General features: G+C 39.7%; 1 protein-coding gene across 1 annotated transcript in view; it reads left to right on the plus strand.

Annotated features, from left to right (window-relative positions):
- The first annotated feature begins 3,063 nt into the window (after positions 1-3,063).
- The window catches only part of atosa (atos homolog A), a 35,081-nt gene continuing 22,173 nt past the window's right edge, over positions 3,064-15,971 (plus strand). The window contains exon 1 of the mRNA XM_085261847.1: positions 3,064-4,476. Coding sequence (XP_085117973.1) covers positions 4,446-4,476 — 31 coding nt within the window. The 5' untranslated portion in view covers positions 3,064-4,445. The remainder of the gene's footprint in view (positions 4,477-15,971) is intronic.

A 15,971-nucleotide genomic window follows, 5' to 3' on the forward strand; every position in this document is an offset into this window, starting at 1 on the left:
TTTGGTTTTTAAAAATAACATAGCCAGTTTTCTCAGGGAGAACGGTGATCATAGTGTATTTAAAGCACATTGCAACTTTATGAAGCAGTTTGTTCTGTAAGATGTCAAAGAACAGCATTTTTTTTTTTATTCAGATGTGCTATATTTACATGTTTAATTTTACTGGCCATAATTTATGGCTATTGTGCAGACGGTATGGGGGATGCCATGGTTTTAAAGAAATGTGTATCTTCAACCATGTGATATGCAACAGCTCCTGGGGTTTTGTCAGGATGGGATGCAGAGCTCCACTATGTTTGACTCAGCACAAACAACAGTTAGTGTTGTCCTCATACATATGTAAACTTTGCTCCTGCTTTGTCGATAAAAGCCCACAATCAATTGGTAAGTGTTTGTTTTATTGTGCAAATGACCCACATTCTCTGGGTCACATGCATCTGGTATCAGAGAGAAAGCACAAATCAGCTGAATTAAAATTTAAAAGGCTTGCAGCTAGGAGTGGATTGATTGTCAAACTCTGGGTTGATACTGTTACCAGTATTTTATGCAACAGTCTGGCTGGCAGTCCATATGGATACTAAAAAATGTTTTATTTTATTTATTTTATTATCCCCACCCTTTATGCAAGAGAAACAAATAAATCTTAGTTTAAAAAAATACCCCAATCTTCATAACTATTGGGTGTCTATATTTAACACTCTGTCAGAGATGTATAACGTTAAATATGATCCTTCTGCTCTAATGGCTATCTTTGGGGTGATACCTCAAGATATCACTTTGCCAAAATACTATTCGAATTCTATTGCCTTTGCTTCACTTATCACAAGGCGCCTTATACTTTTAAGATGGAAGCAGGAAGCTCCTCCCACACATGAACAGTGGCTTGCAGAGCTCATGAGGTTTTTACATTTAGAAAAGATGAGATATACACTGGCAGGTTCAACCACCAAATTTCTTAAGGCATGGCAGCCATTCCTGATGTACATGGAAACATTTAAAATGACCACCTTATCATGACCGGATGCCATATCTCTATATCACTATCATAGTTAACTGTACACTGAATGTCCCTTATACATTTTATTTTTATATTTGTTTGTTGTTGTTTGTTTGTTTTTTGTTGTTTTGTAGGGGTTTCTTTGATTTGTTTGTTTGTTTTCCTTCTCTATTTCTGTTATCTTTTTGGGTATTGTAAATACTGAACAGCAAACTACTGTATGTCCAATGTTTTGTTATTAACATGCTGCTGTGACTGAAAATAAAATTTATAAAAATAAAAAAAAATACCCAAACTCCTTTACAATATTTCAGTCAAAGCCATTTTATTCAACACAAAATTTCTTTGACACAATTGACATTTGTTATCACACCCGTTATCAGATAACCGTGGTTATGTTTGAACTAACATTCCTACTTTCAACAAATAGCTTCATTTTTTTTAGTTTGCAGTATCTTACAATATTTTGCTATCTTTGTTCTGTATCCCAAATAGTGTCATTTCACTAGCAAACTAAAGCCAGGTCTACAGAGTCTGTTCATGAAGTGAATTGTTATTGTTGCCTTTAATCAACACTGTGTTTCATCACAGTGTTGATTAAATCAGAGCATTTTTCCCTTGTCCTCTATTTTCCACCAGAAAGTCAACACACCACATCTTACATGTATCAGGATAGGAATAAAAAACGCTGCAGGTGAGACTGCAACAAAGGAATGAGTGCAAAACTACTGCTTTCACTTAAAAATATCATTAGTTTAATGTATAACATCTTCCTTGACATTGAATGTGAAATTGCTAATCCATGTGAATAACCATTCAGATTTTACAGCAAATTAACTGATTTTCAACACAGAACAACTTTTTTTAATCAAGTGTGCATTTGTATTACCATTGACACTGCTGAAATGCAACTTGTAATTTTAAAAAGCAGTGTCTTGGGTAAAATGTGAGGCATTTAACCTATGCTAATTTCAGACCCCCATGGTGCTCCAGCTGGCTAAACAATGGTTGAAATGGGTGGGGTGGTCTTAACACCTATTTTAAAAGTATTAAAACTATCCCCATGATGACAAAGAAAAACAGTTTCCCATGTCCTTTTTTTTTTTTTTTTTGATTTTTCTTTTCTTTTTACTTTTTTTGGGTGCCAGGACAGTGGGTGAGAAAAACATGACTACTCTTGGGGGAAATACAATTACATTGTTCTTCTGTTACTGCTTCTACTGCACATTTTCTGACAAGAGCTGACTCAGATTTAAAAGTCAGAGGTGGGAGCTTTTTGACCTAGATGAAGACCTTAAAACTACTGAAGCAATGCACAATAAAACGACTAAGATGCATATGGTCTCAATTTTGATTTTTTTTACTCTAATTGTTATAATCTACCCCAGGTTGTGTTACTACTATCCCAGCAGTGAGGCAGGCTATGAACAATAGAACTCCTTGTGTTATGCATCAGGTAATTAATTGCCTGAGAAAGTTGAACAGGTTACAAACATTTCTACTTGCAGTGGGTACATAAGGCTATTTTATGCCAAAGTGTAAGAATCGTGGCCCAAATATTCTGCGAGCTGTAAGTGTTCCAATCACCCCCAGGCTCCCCTACTGTTTTTTTACTTCATTTTTGCCTACTCTTTGGATTTCTTGCCTTAATGCCTAAAGTCACCTCTCATTACCAGCATCTGACTGTGGGGAATCTTCAAGTGTCATCCATGCCTTATAAAATGTTTCGCTTTTAACCTTGAAACTCTCAACCTATAGCTTAAACATTTCGAGCTATTTAAACAAAAAAAAAAATCAAGTTCTATTAACCATCGCCTTTGTTAAAAAACACCGCAGGGGAGTTTCTACGGAGGAAAAAGACGTAGTGAGCCAAGGGTTACTGTTTTCCAGAAACTTCTGAGTGAGTTTAGATGACTGTCATCCAGTTTGTAGCCAACTAACATATAACAGCATCTCCAAAAATAATCTTGGCCTTGTTTAGGTTGAAGCCAGAACAAAATGTCCACAACGGAAAAAAAGACGAACCCTCACGCGCGCACGTGAACGCGCACCGAATTCCTCTGACCAATCAGCATTGGGAGAGAAGCCCATCTCTTGTGCGTCCTCGTCTCCGCTCGGACTTTTTAATCGCCGTTTGTCTTTCGGAAGTGAAAAGGCACGCTGCTGGGCTTGTGTTTTATTTTTAAATCTACATTTTTTAGCCACACATGGCGCGACTTCCTCAGAAGTTTTGGTACCACTTCTAAGTTGGCGGTTGCTATGGCTGCGAGTTCATGCGAGGCTGGTAGAGAGGGAAGTGACGAGAGGCACTGTTGTTGGGACACGTGACTAGAGCTGCACTGATCTGTTTTGACAAGCAGCGGGGAGGGAAGTGAGGAAGGGAGGCAGACTGTAAAGCATCACGACTAGGAGGACTCACTGTTCCTTTCATCTGCATTTCGCCTGAATAATATCAGTACCGACCTAGTCCTCTAGTTTTAGTAGTCAGCTGGTGTCAGCGCCCTGACAACAACGGTTGCTCCTTAAAAATAGAAAAAAAGCTTGTGGGATACGTCGCCGTCGTCCCCGAAGCGTTCGGTCGGAGTCGGACTATTTGTTGTCGGTTTGAAAAGTTTTAATGAGGATCACAAAGGAAGTCTGTACAGGTGGCGTTTCTAACGCAAAGTAGATGGCGACGATTCGAGCTTTGTTGACGGGCAGAAAGTGCACTATGTCCGTGTGATTATCGCTGGTTATCGTTTCGCGAGAGGAATGATAACGCTGAAAATGTTCTCGTCTTAGCAGAGAAAAATACCGAGACCGCCCGTCATCGGTATTAGCAGCTGAGCCGTGGCTACCTGTGCTACATTACTGGGGGGTTGGGGATGTTTGCGAGGTCGTCGTCACTAGCACCAGCTTAACAATACAGAAACAGTAGGGGTTATATAGTTGGTTGAGTTTGCTTTCTGAATAGCAGTGCTGAGTTAGCAAATCCCCCGCGTCTTGGTAGTTAGGAGCCAGCCTTACACAAACGGGGACACCGAAATGAACCACGACTTAACTACGGTTCAGGTGGTGGAATTTGAGACTAGCTGCAAGAGTAGCCGGCTTGCTAGTTAAATTATTTGCAGTCAGAACGGCTAGGCGCAACCAAGCAGACTGACAATCCTTACGCTCACTGTAAGTGGCACACGCTATCTGTTATCTTTGTGTTTGACAATACAGCGCGACTGGATGGGAGCAGACAGTAGCATGCTAACAAAGCAATGCTTTGTTGTTGGATAGGGGGCAGTTGGCACCAACACGCAGGCTTCACAGCTGATATTATTGCTTAGGTAACGCAGCAGCTCTCAGTCACAGAGAGGGGTTTAAGGGGGGCAGACGCCCGTTGTGTGTGCTGTCCAGGCTAGGTGTGTTAGGAAAAAAGAAGACTGGGAAGATCTCTGCAGGAGCACCTGAAGGCAACCTGATGACACTGGACAACATGAAGCCCGAGCGAGGTATGTGTGCCACCAGAAAAACACGCATACACAGACATATATTTATAATGTATCTCCCTGGGGTGGTCAGTGTTTGGGTAAGTTGTGCATTTCCGGCTTTTTAGTTGACTGACTGTACCCATTTCCCCGAGAGAAGAATCAGGTCAAAGAATTATGTAACAGCTGGTCAGCCTGGTCACTGGTTATTTGAATTAACAGATCCTGACTTGGGTAAATGAGTACGTTTGTGTGCAGTAAAACACACATTTGTTGCTCTAATTTACAATGTTAACCCTGTCAGCTGTTTTATTTCCTCATTTTTTGCATCAGCATATAACCTGCAGCTCTTGTTTTGGTAGTCTCTTGCACTGGGCTGCTGCAAAATATTCTTGACACCCACCCTGTTGTGGAAATAAAGCTCCTGCCTTATGCTCTGCAACCTGTTTACAGCTCACTGTATCTGCAGCAAGAGGTAAAACAGGGACGGAGGGGGACATCCTTGTTTCTTTCAGTGTGATTATGCTAATTATACCATTGCATCAATTTGCAAAGGGTAACTCGGTGCCTAAATCTCTGCCCTCAGACTGTTAACAATAGGTTTTGTGTAAGCTCCTTTATTATGTTAGTTGAATTATTCACTAACTAAATGATTCATTTGGTGACTGAGTGGTTGTTTGTGACCCAGAGTTGTGGTTGCTTGAATTTGTGGAAATTCCAAAATAGCACCATACTTGGGAGCAGTGAAGGCTGACTGTTTTCAGCCAGTTATAGTCTTTGTGTTTACATATGTTGTGAAACTGCAGACAGGCTGCTGACTGGTTTGAGTGGGCTCTTACTTAAGCACGATATGCAGATAATAGGACCCTTACACCGCACAGTAAACATGTGCCCCACAAGGGCATAGGCTTTTAATCCCAGCCTTACCTTTCCTTGCCTGTAGGATCCTTTATATAGAAACACAGAGCCAAACATTTGTGGGATGTGCTTTGCCAGAGTAAAGGGCACACTGGTTGACATAGTACAGTGTAATTATAGCCTAATAATGCAGCACAGCATACTAGGTCAACTAAACAGCCAAAAACAAACCCGCTGGTGCAATTGATTTACAAATAATCTGTATGCGTCTTCCTGCCTTGTGCAGGCCAGTAGATTGAGAGCTGTTGGCCTAAAACACATTTCTACAGTGCGTCTGTTCTTTACCCTTCATGGATTATCGCTGTCATGTTCTAATTATGAAACCCTGTGCCAGTAGAAGCTGCACCACAGCAGCAGCTCACCGTTTGACTGGCAGATACCGTGGTGCTATTGTTATTTTGAACATACTGTGCTGTTCTTGTGGTGGAGATGCCAGATTGCTTATAGGCTAGATGCCTTCTTTTTCTTGCTTCATTTCTCAGAGAAGGGACTGCAGTGGAGAAGAGAGGAGCTGTTTACTCAAGCAGCGTTTTCACACCTGAACTCTGGACACTGTCAGAGTAATTAGGACAGTCACTATCCACAAAGCTGCCCTTTATCACATGAAGGAGACAGCATGAGATAGTCTCTGGACATTTACCTTGGGGATGTTGTCACATGGGCTCAGAGTTTCATCAGGAAAGCTGCTTATTGGGATTGGGATTTATTTTCTTAAATGCACATCAAATGTTTAAAAAATAAAAGTTCAGTGATATAGCCCATATTGGCTTTAAAGATGATCTACTAACAATAAAGAGAGTAGCACAAATTAGTCAACTTGATGAAGGAGCAAGTAATCTACTGTCCAAAATAATGCATGCTAGCACAGGTTTTATGCATTACCTCGGTTACTGTGCATAATACCTGCATTGTTCTGGATTTTATTTTTGTTTTTAACCTGAATACCTTGGGAGGCAGAATCAGACATTAATCTGAAACACTTTAATCCATAAATAAGTTCATTTGCGATGTCGCAGAGCTGTGTGTGCATGTGCACTCCTGAGAAAAACCACACAAAGCATTGTGTGAGCTCTGGAGTTCTCATGAAGGACTCATCTCTGCATGGCTGAAAACCTGAAACTCAGTGACAAGCTACAGGGAAGCTTTGGCACCACATTTACATCATTAAGCCATTCACTCATGCCAGTACAAACTCATTCTGATAACATTTCTAAATGATTTACTCTGAGCATCATCTATCACAGCCACATCAGGAGAAAAAATAAGACAGTGTCACAAACCTTATTAAACAACATTTGTGTGGTACATTTAAATAATTTCTTAGCAAAATTTTGCACTGTGAAAGTCAAACTGTTACAAATACACGGGCAATAAGGCAAGCAGGAAAATCAACCATGTCCCTGCTTTCAGTAACAAAATTTATACTGCACCTATTCAGTAAATGCTGACACTAGCTTTTTACTGGTAAAAGAGGGCTTTGCACTGCTGCTGATTGTCAGTAAATCTGACCCCTTGTGTGGGGAAAGACCTTCAGGCTATTGAAGGGCACCAAGGTCAGACTGAGAGTTCCTAGGAGTGCCTTGCTTTGTAAGTCCAAAAGAAAAAATTGAACAAGTCCAGACACATCTATTTCACACTGTCTCAAGTAGGGCTGCTCGATTATGGCAAAAATGGTAATCACGATTATTTTCACTGAAATTGAGATCTCGATTATTTGACGATATTTATTTAACCCTTTAAGACCTACCATAGAACCAAGTCCACCAGAGCTTACCGTATATTATTTGTTTTACATGTTGTAGTGCCATTTGTGGGAGCATTTCAAGTTGCTATACATCAATACAACTGTTATAGCCCATATTTTAATAATATGTATGCATTAAGTCCATAGTAACTACATTAATTGCAAAAAAGTGCAATAAGCTACAAAAAAATTGAAAATCGTTTTTGTTTTGTTTTTTACATATATTTCTACTTGGAGAAATTTAAGAGGTTTGTCCCTCAAAACTTTAAATACAAAAAAGTTGCAAAAAATAGTTTACAACAACAGGAACTTTATTTTGAGTGTCTTCATAGTTTTATTTTGGAGATACAGCAATTTTTATATACTGCAGGAAAAACAAAAAACAATCCTATGATGCAAATTTGCAAAGAAAACAGCAGGTGCATCAAAATAAACTATTTCCAGCTGTGCAATTCGAGTTCTAAGCATCCCAGAAACTATTCAGAAAAGTCAAACATGACTTATAAAAACACCAGTATAGGCTTTTAAGGCCTACAAGTAAAAAACGACATTTTCCGCGAATATGGCGTCACTTCTGGTTTTGGACGAACAGCTGATCGGCTCGGCAAAGCGTGTTTCTGGAATATTATGTTTTTGTTCCTGCAAGCGCTTTTTATGCAATTTTTTGCAAAGCTTTATGTGGAAGGAAACCGTGACTGAGGACAAGCTGATGGTATAAGATGTAAGTTTCATATGCAAAAAAAATTATTGCGCTAGCTTACATGGTTCAGGTTCTACAGGGATTTAAAAATAGTTACACAAAACGGAGCGTGCTGCTCTGACCGGCTTTAAAGGGTTAACAATAACAATGTATTGAATAATGACTTTAAAAAATAATATAAAATAGTGTCCAAATGCTGATAACAGTGCAAATGTTTGCAATATAAGAAATAAATGAAAAATATAAACATCTATGTTTAGTGAACTTTGCAGTGTTGCTCTGTGGTGCAGCTACTACACCGTAGCAAAGTTTACACACTGTGTCTACTTGATCCACGTCTGACTCCGCGAACCCATAATGTTTCCACACCACTGAAGTTTTTGGGGTTTTTTTACCTCTCTTTTCAACCAACGGCAGTCACTCTCCTCTCCAAATAACTTCTGCTTAGCTTTCCGAGCTTCCCTTGGGTCCTCTTAATTGTTGTGACACGTGTTCGAAATGCAGAGAGGTGCGCTCGATTTGCCACACGAAGCAGCGCGAGAGTAAAGCTTGAGGGAGGTGCTAATAATCGGCTCAGTCATTTTTAATGATCGTTGAAAGCCCAGATCGTAATCGTGATTAAAATTCGATTAATTGAGCAGCCCTAGCCTTAAGTTGTACTGCCTCTGACCTCCTGATCAGCTTGGCGGAAAAAGTCATACCTTCTGGGGAAATGATAAGATGAAAAAGAAGTACTCTGCCACATCTTGCTCCTTGCTTCACCATTAACCCTTTTGAGATAGAATTAGTGGACTTAACAATGGTCAAATTCAACATATCAGACTAGTCTTTGTGCTGAGCAGACCTATCAGATCCCATGTAAGTTGGATGAAAATGCTCCAAATTTTGCGTTTTCTTATCCCTTCATGAGCTTAATGAATTCATACACGCAGGAGTGCATGTTTTAAATTTAAAACCACAAAAGAGCACTAATGTCAGACCCTTTCTCAGGTATCAGTTTATCAGATCTGATATTTAGGGGAAAGAAGCAAAATCAGTCTTGGTCTTCAAAGAGCCCAGCTCCCAGATAATTTGGACATCCAAGAAAAAGAAAAAAAACTTTTCTTAAAGTTCAGCATCTCTTTGGGGCCTTAGTGAAGTGTGTGTTTGTTATTTATGAAAAAAGGAGCACTTATATTCTGCTCCGGGGCCTAACCAGAGTCATCTGACCCCCTTGTTTTTCTGTGAGTTGAGCTATGAGTCAGGACACCATGTGTGTGAGTGTATTTGGGTGTGAGAACAGAGTGAGTGTGGCACAGTATTCAACAGATTGCTGTTGGCCCTAATAAGCGCTGTACCGTTGAACCATGTGGCTCAACTGACAGCTTTTACAGGTGCCATAAAGAACAGCTTTGGAAAACTCCAGAACCATTTACACTAGTCGGGGGGGAAATGGCTTTTTGTATTGTTCCAAACTGTTGCTGCTTAAGTGTGGTAAAGCTGGGTTTTAAAAAGACATAAGTTTTCTTTGTGTAGCAGAGGAAAGCACGATTCAAAACCACTTTGGAATTGTTTATGGTATAAAATCCTCCGTTTTGCTCAGCTGTGGCCTTTTTCACTCTTAGATGAGTGGAGGCTCATTACAAATAAAAGCTGATTTGCATTAGATGTTGACTAGGGATCATATAGATGAGTAATGAGCAAGTTTCCTTATGCCCTCAACCACAGCTCTCATTGTCCACTTTTCAAACAGTATAGTCTGAGATGATCTCAGAGCTAGTCATGTCGGACTTAGTCAGCTGGCAAGCCTCAGTTCTGCATTTGTGCTCTCTATAATGCTACTTGGTGTGTTTGTACACCAGTGCTTCCAGTTGAAAGAGGAGTCGAGTACAAGTCCACCTTCCCCCACCCTCCAGGCTCGTACCACTGCCTGCCTTCTGCCATACGTTCAGCCAGATTACAGCTGCCTCGAGATGTCCCCAACACTTGCCAGCGGATCAGCGTCTACACTCTCACTGATGAGAGACCTAGATAACGCCGAGCGACATGCACTGTTGTCCCGTATAGCACCTGTCTAGTCTCGTGCTGTCTTTGCATCCTCCTCAGCTGTGATTTACCTCCACAGCAGGAGGCTGACACAACAGGTGCTCTCTTCTGTTTTACTCCTCTCACACAGTTGGAGCCATCATTGTCTTTTTTAATTTATTTACTCATTTATCTACCGAGCTTCTGTTCTCAACATGTTTTAGCTTCAGTGAAGTCCAAAGTTATTTGGACAGAGTTTCTGTAATTTTTTTTCTCTAAACACCATCACAATAGATTTGAAATAAAGCAATTTTGATGAGATTGTGTGGAGAAGTGTAGATGTCTGGCTTTAATTCAAAGGGTTTAATAAAACGATTAACCATTTAATTTCATTAAATCAAATTCAGTTTTATTTGTATAGCACTGAATCACAGCAATAGTCATCTCACTTTATATAGTAAAGTAAAAAAAAAAATCTGGCCATTTATGCATTATCCCTCCTGATTGTAAGGCACCTGAAAACTAAAAATATGAATATATTCAATACAAAACTACTTTATTGTTTTTTTTATTTTAAGGAATGTTTGTTCTCTTTGTCTGTTTTTTTTTTTTTGTTTGTTTGTTTGTTTGTTTGTTTTTTAACCTGGGGATATTTCTTCTGTCAAAGTCTTGCAGCTGGAATTAATTTTATCTTCTAAGTGCTTTTCCATATTTCCTTTTCAATACAACAAAACAGCCATTTGCTGACCCAGCTGCAATGAACATGGATATTGGACTGCCCATTGTACACCCAGCTTTAGAGCTGCCTTTCGCAACGAATACCATTCAGCTGTGAGTTACTATCCTGGCCCCTGGTGTAATCAGCCTAAATCAATGCTGTTGTGACAGGTTTCACTGTAAGTAGCCTAGCCTAGCGGTCGTATGGGATTGGGCACCCACTCCTCCCAGACCAGTAATGCTCTTACATAATGCTTGAGCATTTTATTAAGAACACCAAACCTTTATCTGGACTTAAATGCAAGTGTGCTCTTACCTTGTATGTACATTCTGTGTGTGCATATATAGACGTGAAGTTTAAGATTACTACTTTAAAGAGCTTTATCCTCACGCAGACATAAAAGCAGGAACACTTAGCCCAGCCACTTTGTTAACCCGCACTGTTAACACGCTTTTTGGACAATCAAAAATACAGAGTCCACAATTGGCCCTGGACTGGCTGAAGCAGTAAGTAGCAGCATGGGTCATATTTCTACTGCCAGTGAGTGATGTCATTGCTTGTTTGTTCGTCACATCCTCCCGCCCCTGTGGCTCCTCATAGCCAACCAGCAGCCAGCTCTGCAGGAACAGGAAGAGCCATCTGGGCCTGGTGATTTTTCTTGGTGGGGGTGGTGTTGTGGTGATGGTGGTGATGTCTGTGTCTCTTTGTCTCTGTGCATTTAGTTTCTTTGTTTTTAGTTCTATCTGTCACTGATTACTGATCTGTTTAGTTTGTCTCCCTTTTATACTTTTAGGGTTTAAAAAAAAAGAAAAGAAAACTAGATGAATTCACTAAAATCTAAATTTACCCTTTAGTATAAGCTTTTGAATTGATGGAGACAAGCTAAACAGCATTAATGCAGTAAACAAACCATGTTTCTATGTATAGGAACTTAATCTCCATGAAAAATCAAATCTGGGTGGTGCATCCTTCCTTCCACTTCAAGTTTTAATCCCTGATGTGACATAACAACCTTGCTGTTACACTATAAGCTCTGCGGGATGAGCCCTGTTAGCTTGAAAAGCACAAAAATACAAGGCACTCATGCTTGTTAGAAATATTTAGAGTATCCATTCATTGGTTTCTGAGTTATTTCTGGAACTGAGAAACCAAAATGACAGCTTCTTGTTAATCTCAGCGGTGTTTGGAGACAGTATGTTAAGGGATGTGTGATTATCACTCTTCTGCCAGGTCTGAGAGGAGGGAAAACCTCCTGGCAATTACTTTTCTTTCTGACTTCCTTGCTCCACTGGTTTTCTTTTACTTCTCCTATCTCCCTTTTCTCTCCTCCCCATTTTCTCTCCACTCCTCTGTATCATATCACATATAGACCTCAGCGTTTAACACCCCCACCTCCACTATCTGCTGATAATATTGAGAGAAAAAACATATTGACAGAAATAGGGCTACCTTGACTTACTATTTTATACACAAGAACTAAATACCTGACAGTGTACCATGTGTCTTTACAGGCTTCTCAAAGAAGGCATTATGCAAATATTTGTATGTGTAATAATGCAGGGAGTTCAGGAAAAAGTCATCCTATTGACTGGCAGTCAGAGTGACTGTGTCATAAAGCAAATGCAAATTAAATTTGCATTTCATGCTGATATGACCAGAAAGTCAAGAGTGGCCAATGAGTCCAAATCTAAATTTTATCTTTATGAGAGCTTCTGTGTGTAAATTACATTGTTCGTATTCCAGGCATTGCATATAAAAACATTTTCTCGACTGTGTTTCATTTAAAGGTGTGCTGGTCAAGATAATTCCCATTTGTGATACAGTGCAAACCTGGGGCTTGGGTGTCTGCTCACAATCCAATGCCAGTATTGCATTTGATAGCTGTTTTCCTCATTGTAAGAGACAGGGAATCTTTTATATGTTTTAAGGCAAAATCAGGATCAACCTCAACAGCGCTGTTTTATCTTAATGAAATAAAATGAGGAATGAACAGATTTCAAAGTTTGTTCAGAGAATGTATTTATTTGTAAGTAAAATAATAAATGACAGCAGGTCCATGATAAATGCAGTGGAGAAAAAAAGGGTGATATTCGCATAATTGATTAACGCAGTCTGATTAGGCTTCTAACACACATGTACAAAACATGGAAATGATGGGAAACATCTTATGTGAAATAATGTTTAATCGAATCCCAGCATGAGCTGCAGTGATCCAGTGTCCTTCTTGCCTCTACTTTATGTAACTTCTCTCAGACCAAACATAACAAGTGGAAATGAAAATTAGTAGAACTAGTAGTAGTAAGTTAAAAAAATATGCAAAAATACAAGTGAAATGCCTCCAAACTGCTATGCTGTTAGTTCTCCTGATAGCTCCTGCTGCCACATTGCAAAGTAAACACAAAACAACACAGAGCACTGAATAGTTCAGCCCAACACGTCGTCACCAATACCTGATCCAGCTAAGATCCAATCCAAATCTTATAGCAGTATAAATATTCCATTCTCTAACCAGTGTTTATAAAATCAAAACCTCTACTGTCAGTTGCCATCATTTTTGTTTTGTTTTGTTTTTCGACTGGTTGATGTTTAATATAGCCTCAACAGTCCAGAGTGAATCAGAAGGCTTTTGAATCCTCTTGAAGGGTTTAATTTCTGTTACCAGACACCACATATCTTTGGTTACAAAGAGTCTTACATAAGCACCACTTTAATCAAGTTCACACACCACACACCTCACTGGCTTCTCTGTTCCCATGCTCACTGTGTGCTGTTGTGGTCAATTACTAAAAGACCAAAGTAGGTGACTCAGAAATGAAATGTCAGATGACACTATTAAGACACAAAATACAAATAAATAAAATAAAATAAATGCATTGTTTTCTGTGACTGTGATTCTGTCGACTTATCAAATTATTAGATGCAACTTTTTTTTCTTTCTTTTGTAAATTTAATTGGGTTCTTCTCTCTCATGTGACCTCTTCTTTTAGAGTAATGAAATAATGGGTACACATACACAAACACACAGACTCCCGGTGTCTGTTAATGGAGAACACCTTCGGGGCTCTTTGTGGAGGCGTTAAGCACATTGTTTATTAACCACAGTGTTAGGTTGAGTTAATTTGAAACTCATCACAACTACCCCCTCTCCTTAACTCTATTGTCTCATCTCAGTTCTTTCAGGCCAACAACCAGGCTATCTAATGAGTCAGGTGATTCCTTATCACTCCAAACATTGCTTCATCCTCCCAGCAAACCAGCTGACAGTCACTCTTTCCTGCTCAACTGCGTTATTGTTCTTTTCACCTTTGCTCGACAGGCTTTAGTCGTTAGATTTTTTTTTTTCATATAGGTATATGCTTTTAATGAATGCTGTTGAAATTTGCTGTCAGGAGCTGTAACCTTGCCCTTTCCTACCAGATTAATCATTCTGTATAACCCTGCCAGCAGTAAGGCAAAGGTTTAAAGCAACTGTGTCAGCTTTAGCCTTTTGATTCTTTGTCCACAGCAGCTATTTCCAGTCTCCAACCAAATCAGTCTGGCCCACTTTTTACACAGCCTTTGGAGCTACACTGCTCGGGTTGCTTAATTCAGACTCCCCTTTCTAGAAATTGACACTAGCAGCACAGGAGGGGTCAAAGGCCTGTGCATTTGCGTTAGACAGGGTAGCTCTGATTACAGAGAGAGGCTGGGTTGTCCCACTGCCCTAGTGTCCTGTCACTGCCAGCATTCAGCTTGCTGAAATTTAATAGTGGTCTTATGTGGAGTGAATATAACCGTAAAAATTACCAGGATTTTGTTTTGTATTTTAAATTTATCATAAAAATGATAATGTTTTCATCTTCATTCCAGCACATCTAGTATACTATCAGGCTGCGTGTTTGTAGTGTTCGGGAAGTAATGCAAGATAAGAATCCGAGTAGATGTAAAGTAGACTCTATAGTGTACATTTAAAGGCTACGTTAGAGAGGTCTACTTAACTGTTGGCCCCACTGGAGCTTAGCAATTCTCACTTTGACCACTGCCCACCTTGTCCACTATTGCTGTACTTACTCCACTCCAGTTCAGGTTAGATAACAGATATTAGTTAGACAGTGAGGTTGAAAAGAACCACTCTTGCTTGAATAACAGAGGCTTTGTGCCTCACAGCTCCAGTGTGTGCAAATAAGGTCAAACAGGATACTGCAGAGAGTTGAGGTCAAAAAGGGCACCGTGGAAGGGTACACCGGACCTTTAAAGATACTGTTATGGATATTTCAGGTGAAATCGGGGGGTATTTGGAGACCTCCAGGAAGAGGTGATTAATTATTATTACTAAATGTCACAAATGCCTGTCTTTTGTTAAATCTCATGAAATTTTACTGTACTTTTCATTCTGCTTAACTGTTGTTCATTCTGCTGCATTTACACCAGGAAGCTGCCCAGTGTAACCAGTCTTATACAGTTAGCTGCCAAGCAACTCATTTGAATAATAAGGGGTTTAAGTACCTTACTTAAGGACTTCAGTTGCTATAGTTGTCAAAGATGAAGGGAACATACTGCATCTCATTTTTAACCCTGGATGTCTGTACAGGATTTGAATTTACACATTTGTATTCACTGGCTAGCCAAGAGTGTGCAGATTTACAGTTCAGAAAGGCTGTAGAAGCTGAATTTGCCAGTCGGTATAGTTATAGCTGCGTTAATTACTGTGGAGGTTCAGTGAAATCCTGCAGACTCATTACACTCCATCAATTGCAGTTACCTAACCACAATAACCTGCCATTGTTACTGGTTCTTTCATCATCCAGTATTGACCTAATACTGTAAGAAAGCTGAACAGATTTGTGTGTATGAACAGAAGTTTTCTTGGTTTTGAACTCGGTGACATACAGTTTTGTTCTCATTAGCCAAATGAGAAATATCCACCTGTAAGTTGGACATGGAGATGAGGATATGTAAAGTAGTAAAGTCGAATAGTAGCAGTTTAGACAAGATGCATAGCTCTTTATAGCTCTTTTATAAAATAAAAAAGCCTGAAGTTAACCTTTTGCACCTCAGCTCAGATTAGGTTTGTTTGTTTAGTCCTTCGGAGTCCAGTTAAGCTTCACAATGGTGATTTTTTTTTTTTTTTTTCCCATGAGCTCAGAGGTTGTTTATCATGTAACATCAGTAGTATGTTACTCAGCTACTAAACAACAGCTCTTGTTTTATGTCTGACAATAATGGGTGTGATAGAGAGGACAAGGTGGGGTGCCAGTCTGGGTTGTGCATGTGTTTGTGTGTCTGTGTGTCATTTGTCTGTTGGCAGTTGGAGAATAAAAGCTGAGTTCACAAAGAAGGGTTCTCCTCAGCTGTAGTGGGACTAAAGTCCCTTAGCCAATCAGCACTTGTTGCTATGTCTCATGTGAATCTGCCCCTTTGTGTTGTTAGTGGGAGAGGGACACACACACATTACA

Source organism: Mchenga conophoros, linkage group LG1 (assembly GCF_057382185.1).
Source record: "Mchenga conophoros isolate Kocher_MC1m ecotype Shallow Benthic linkage group LG1, M_conophoros_male_GT1.1, whole genome shotgun sequence".
Classification (NCBI taxonomy): Eukaryota; Metazoa; Chordata; class Actinopteri; order Cichliformes; family Cichlidae; genus Mchenga; species Mchenga conophoros.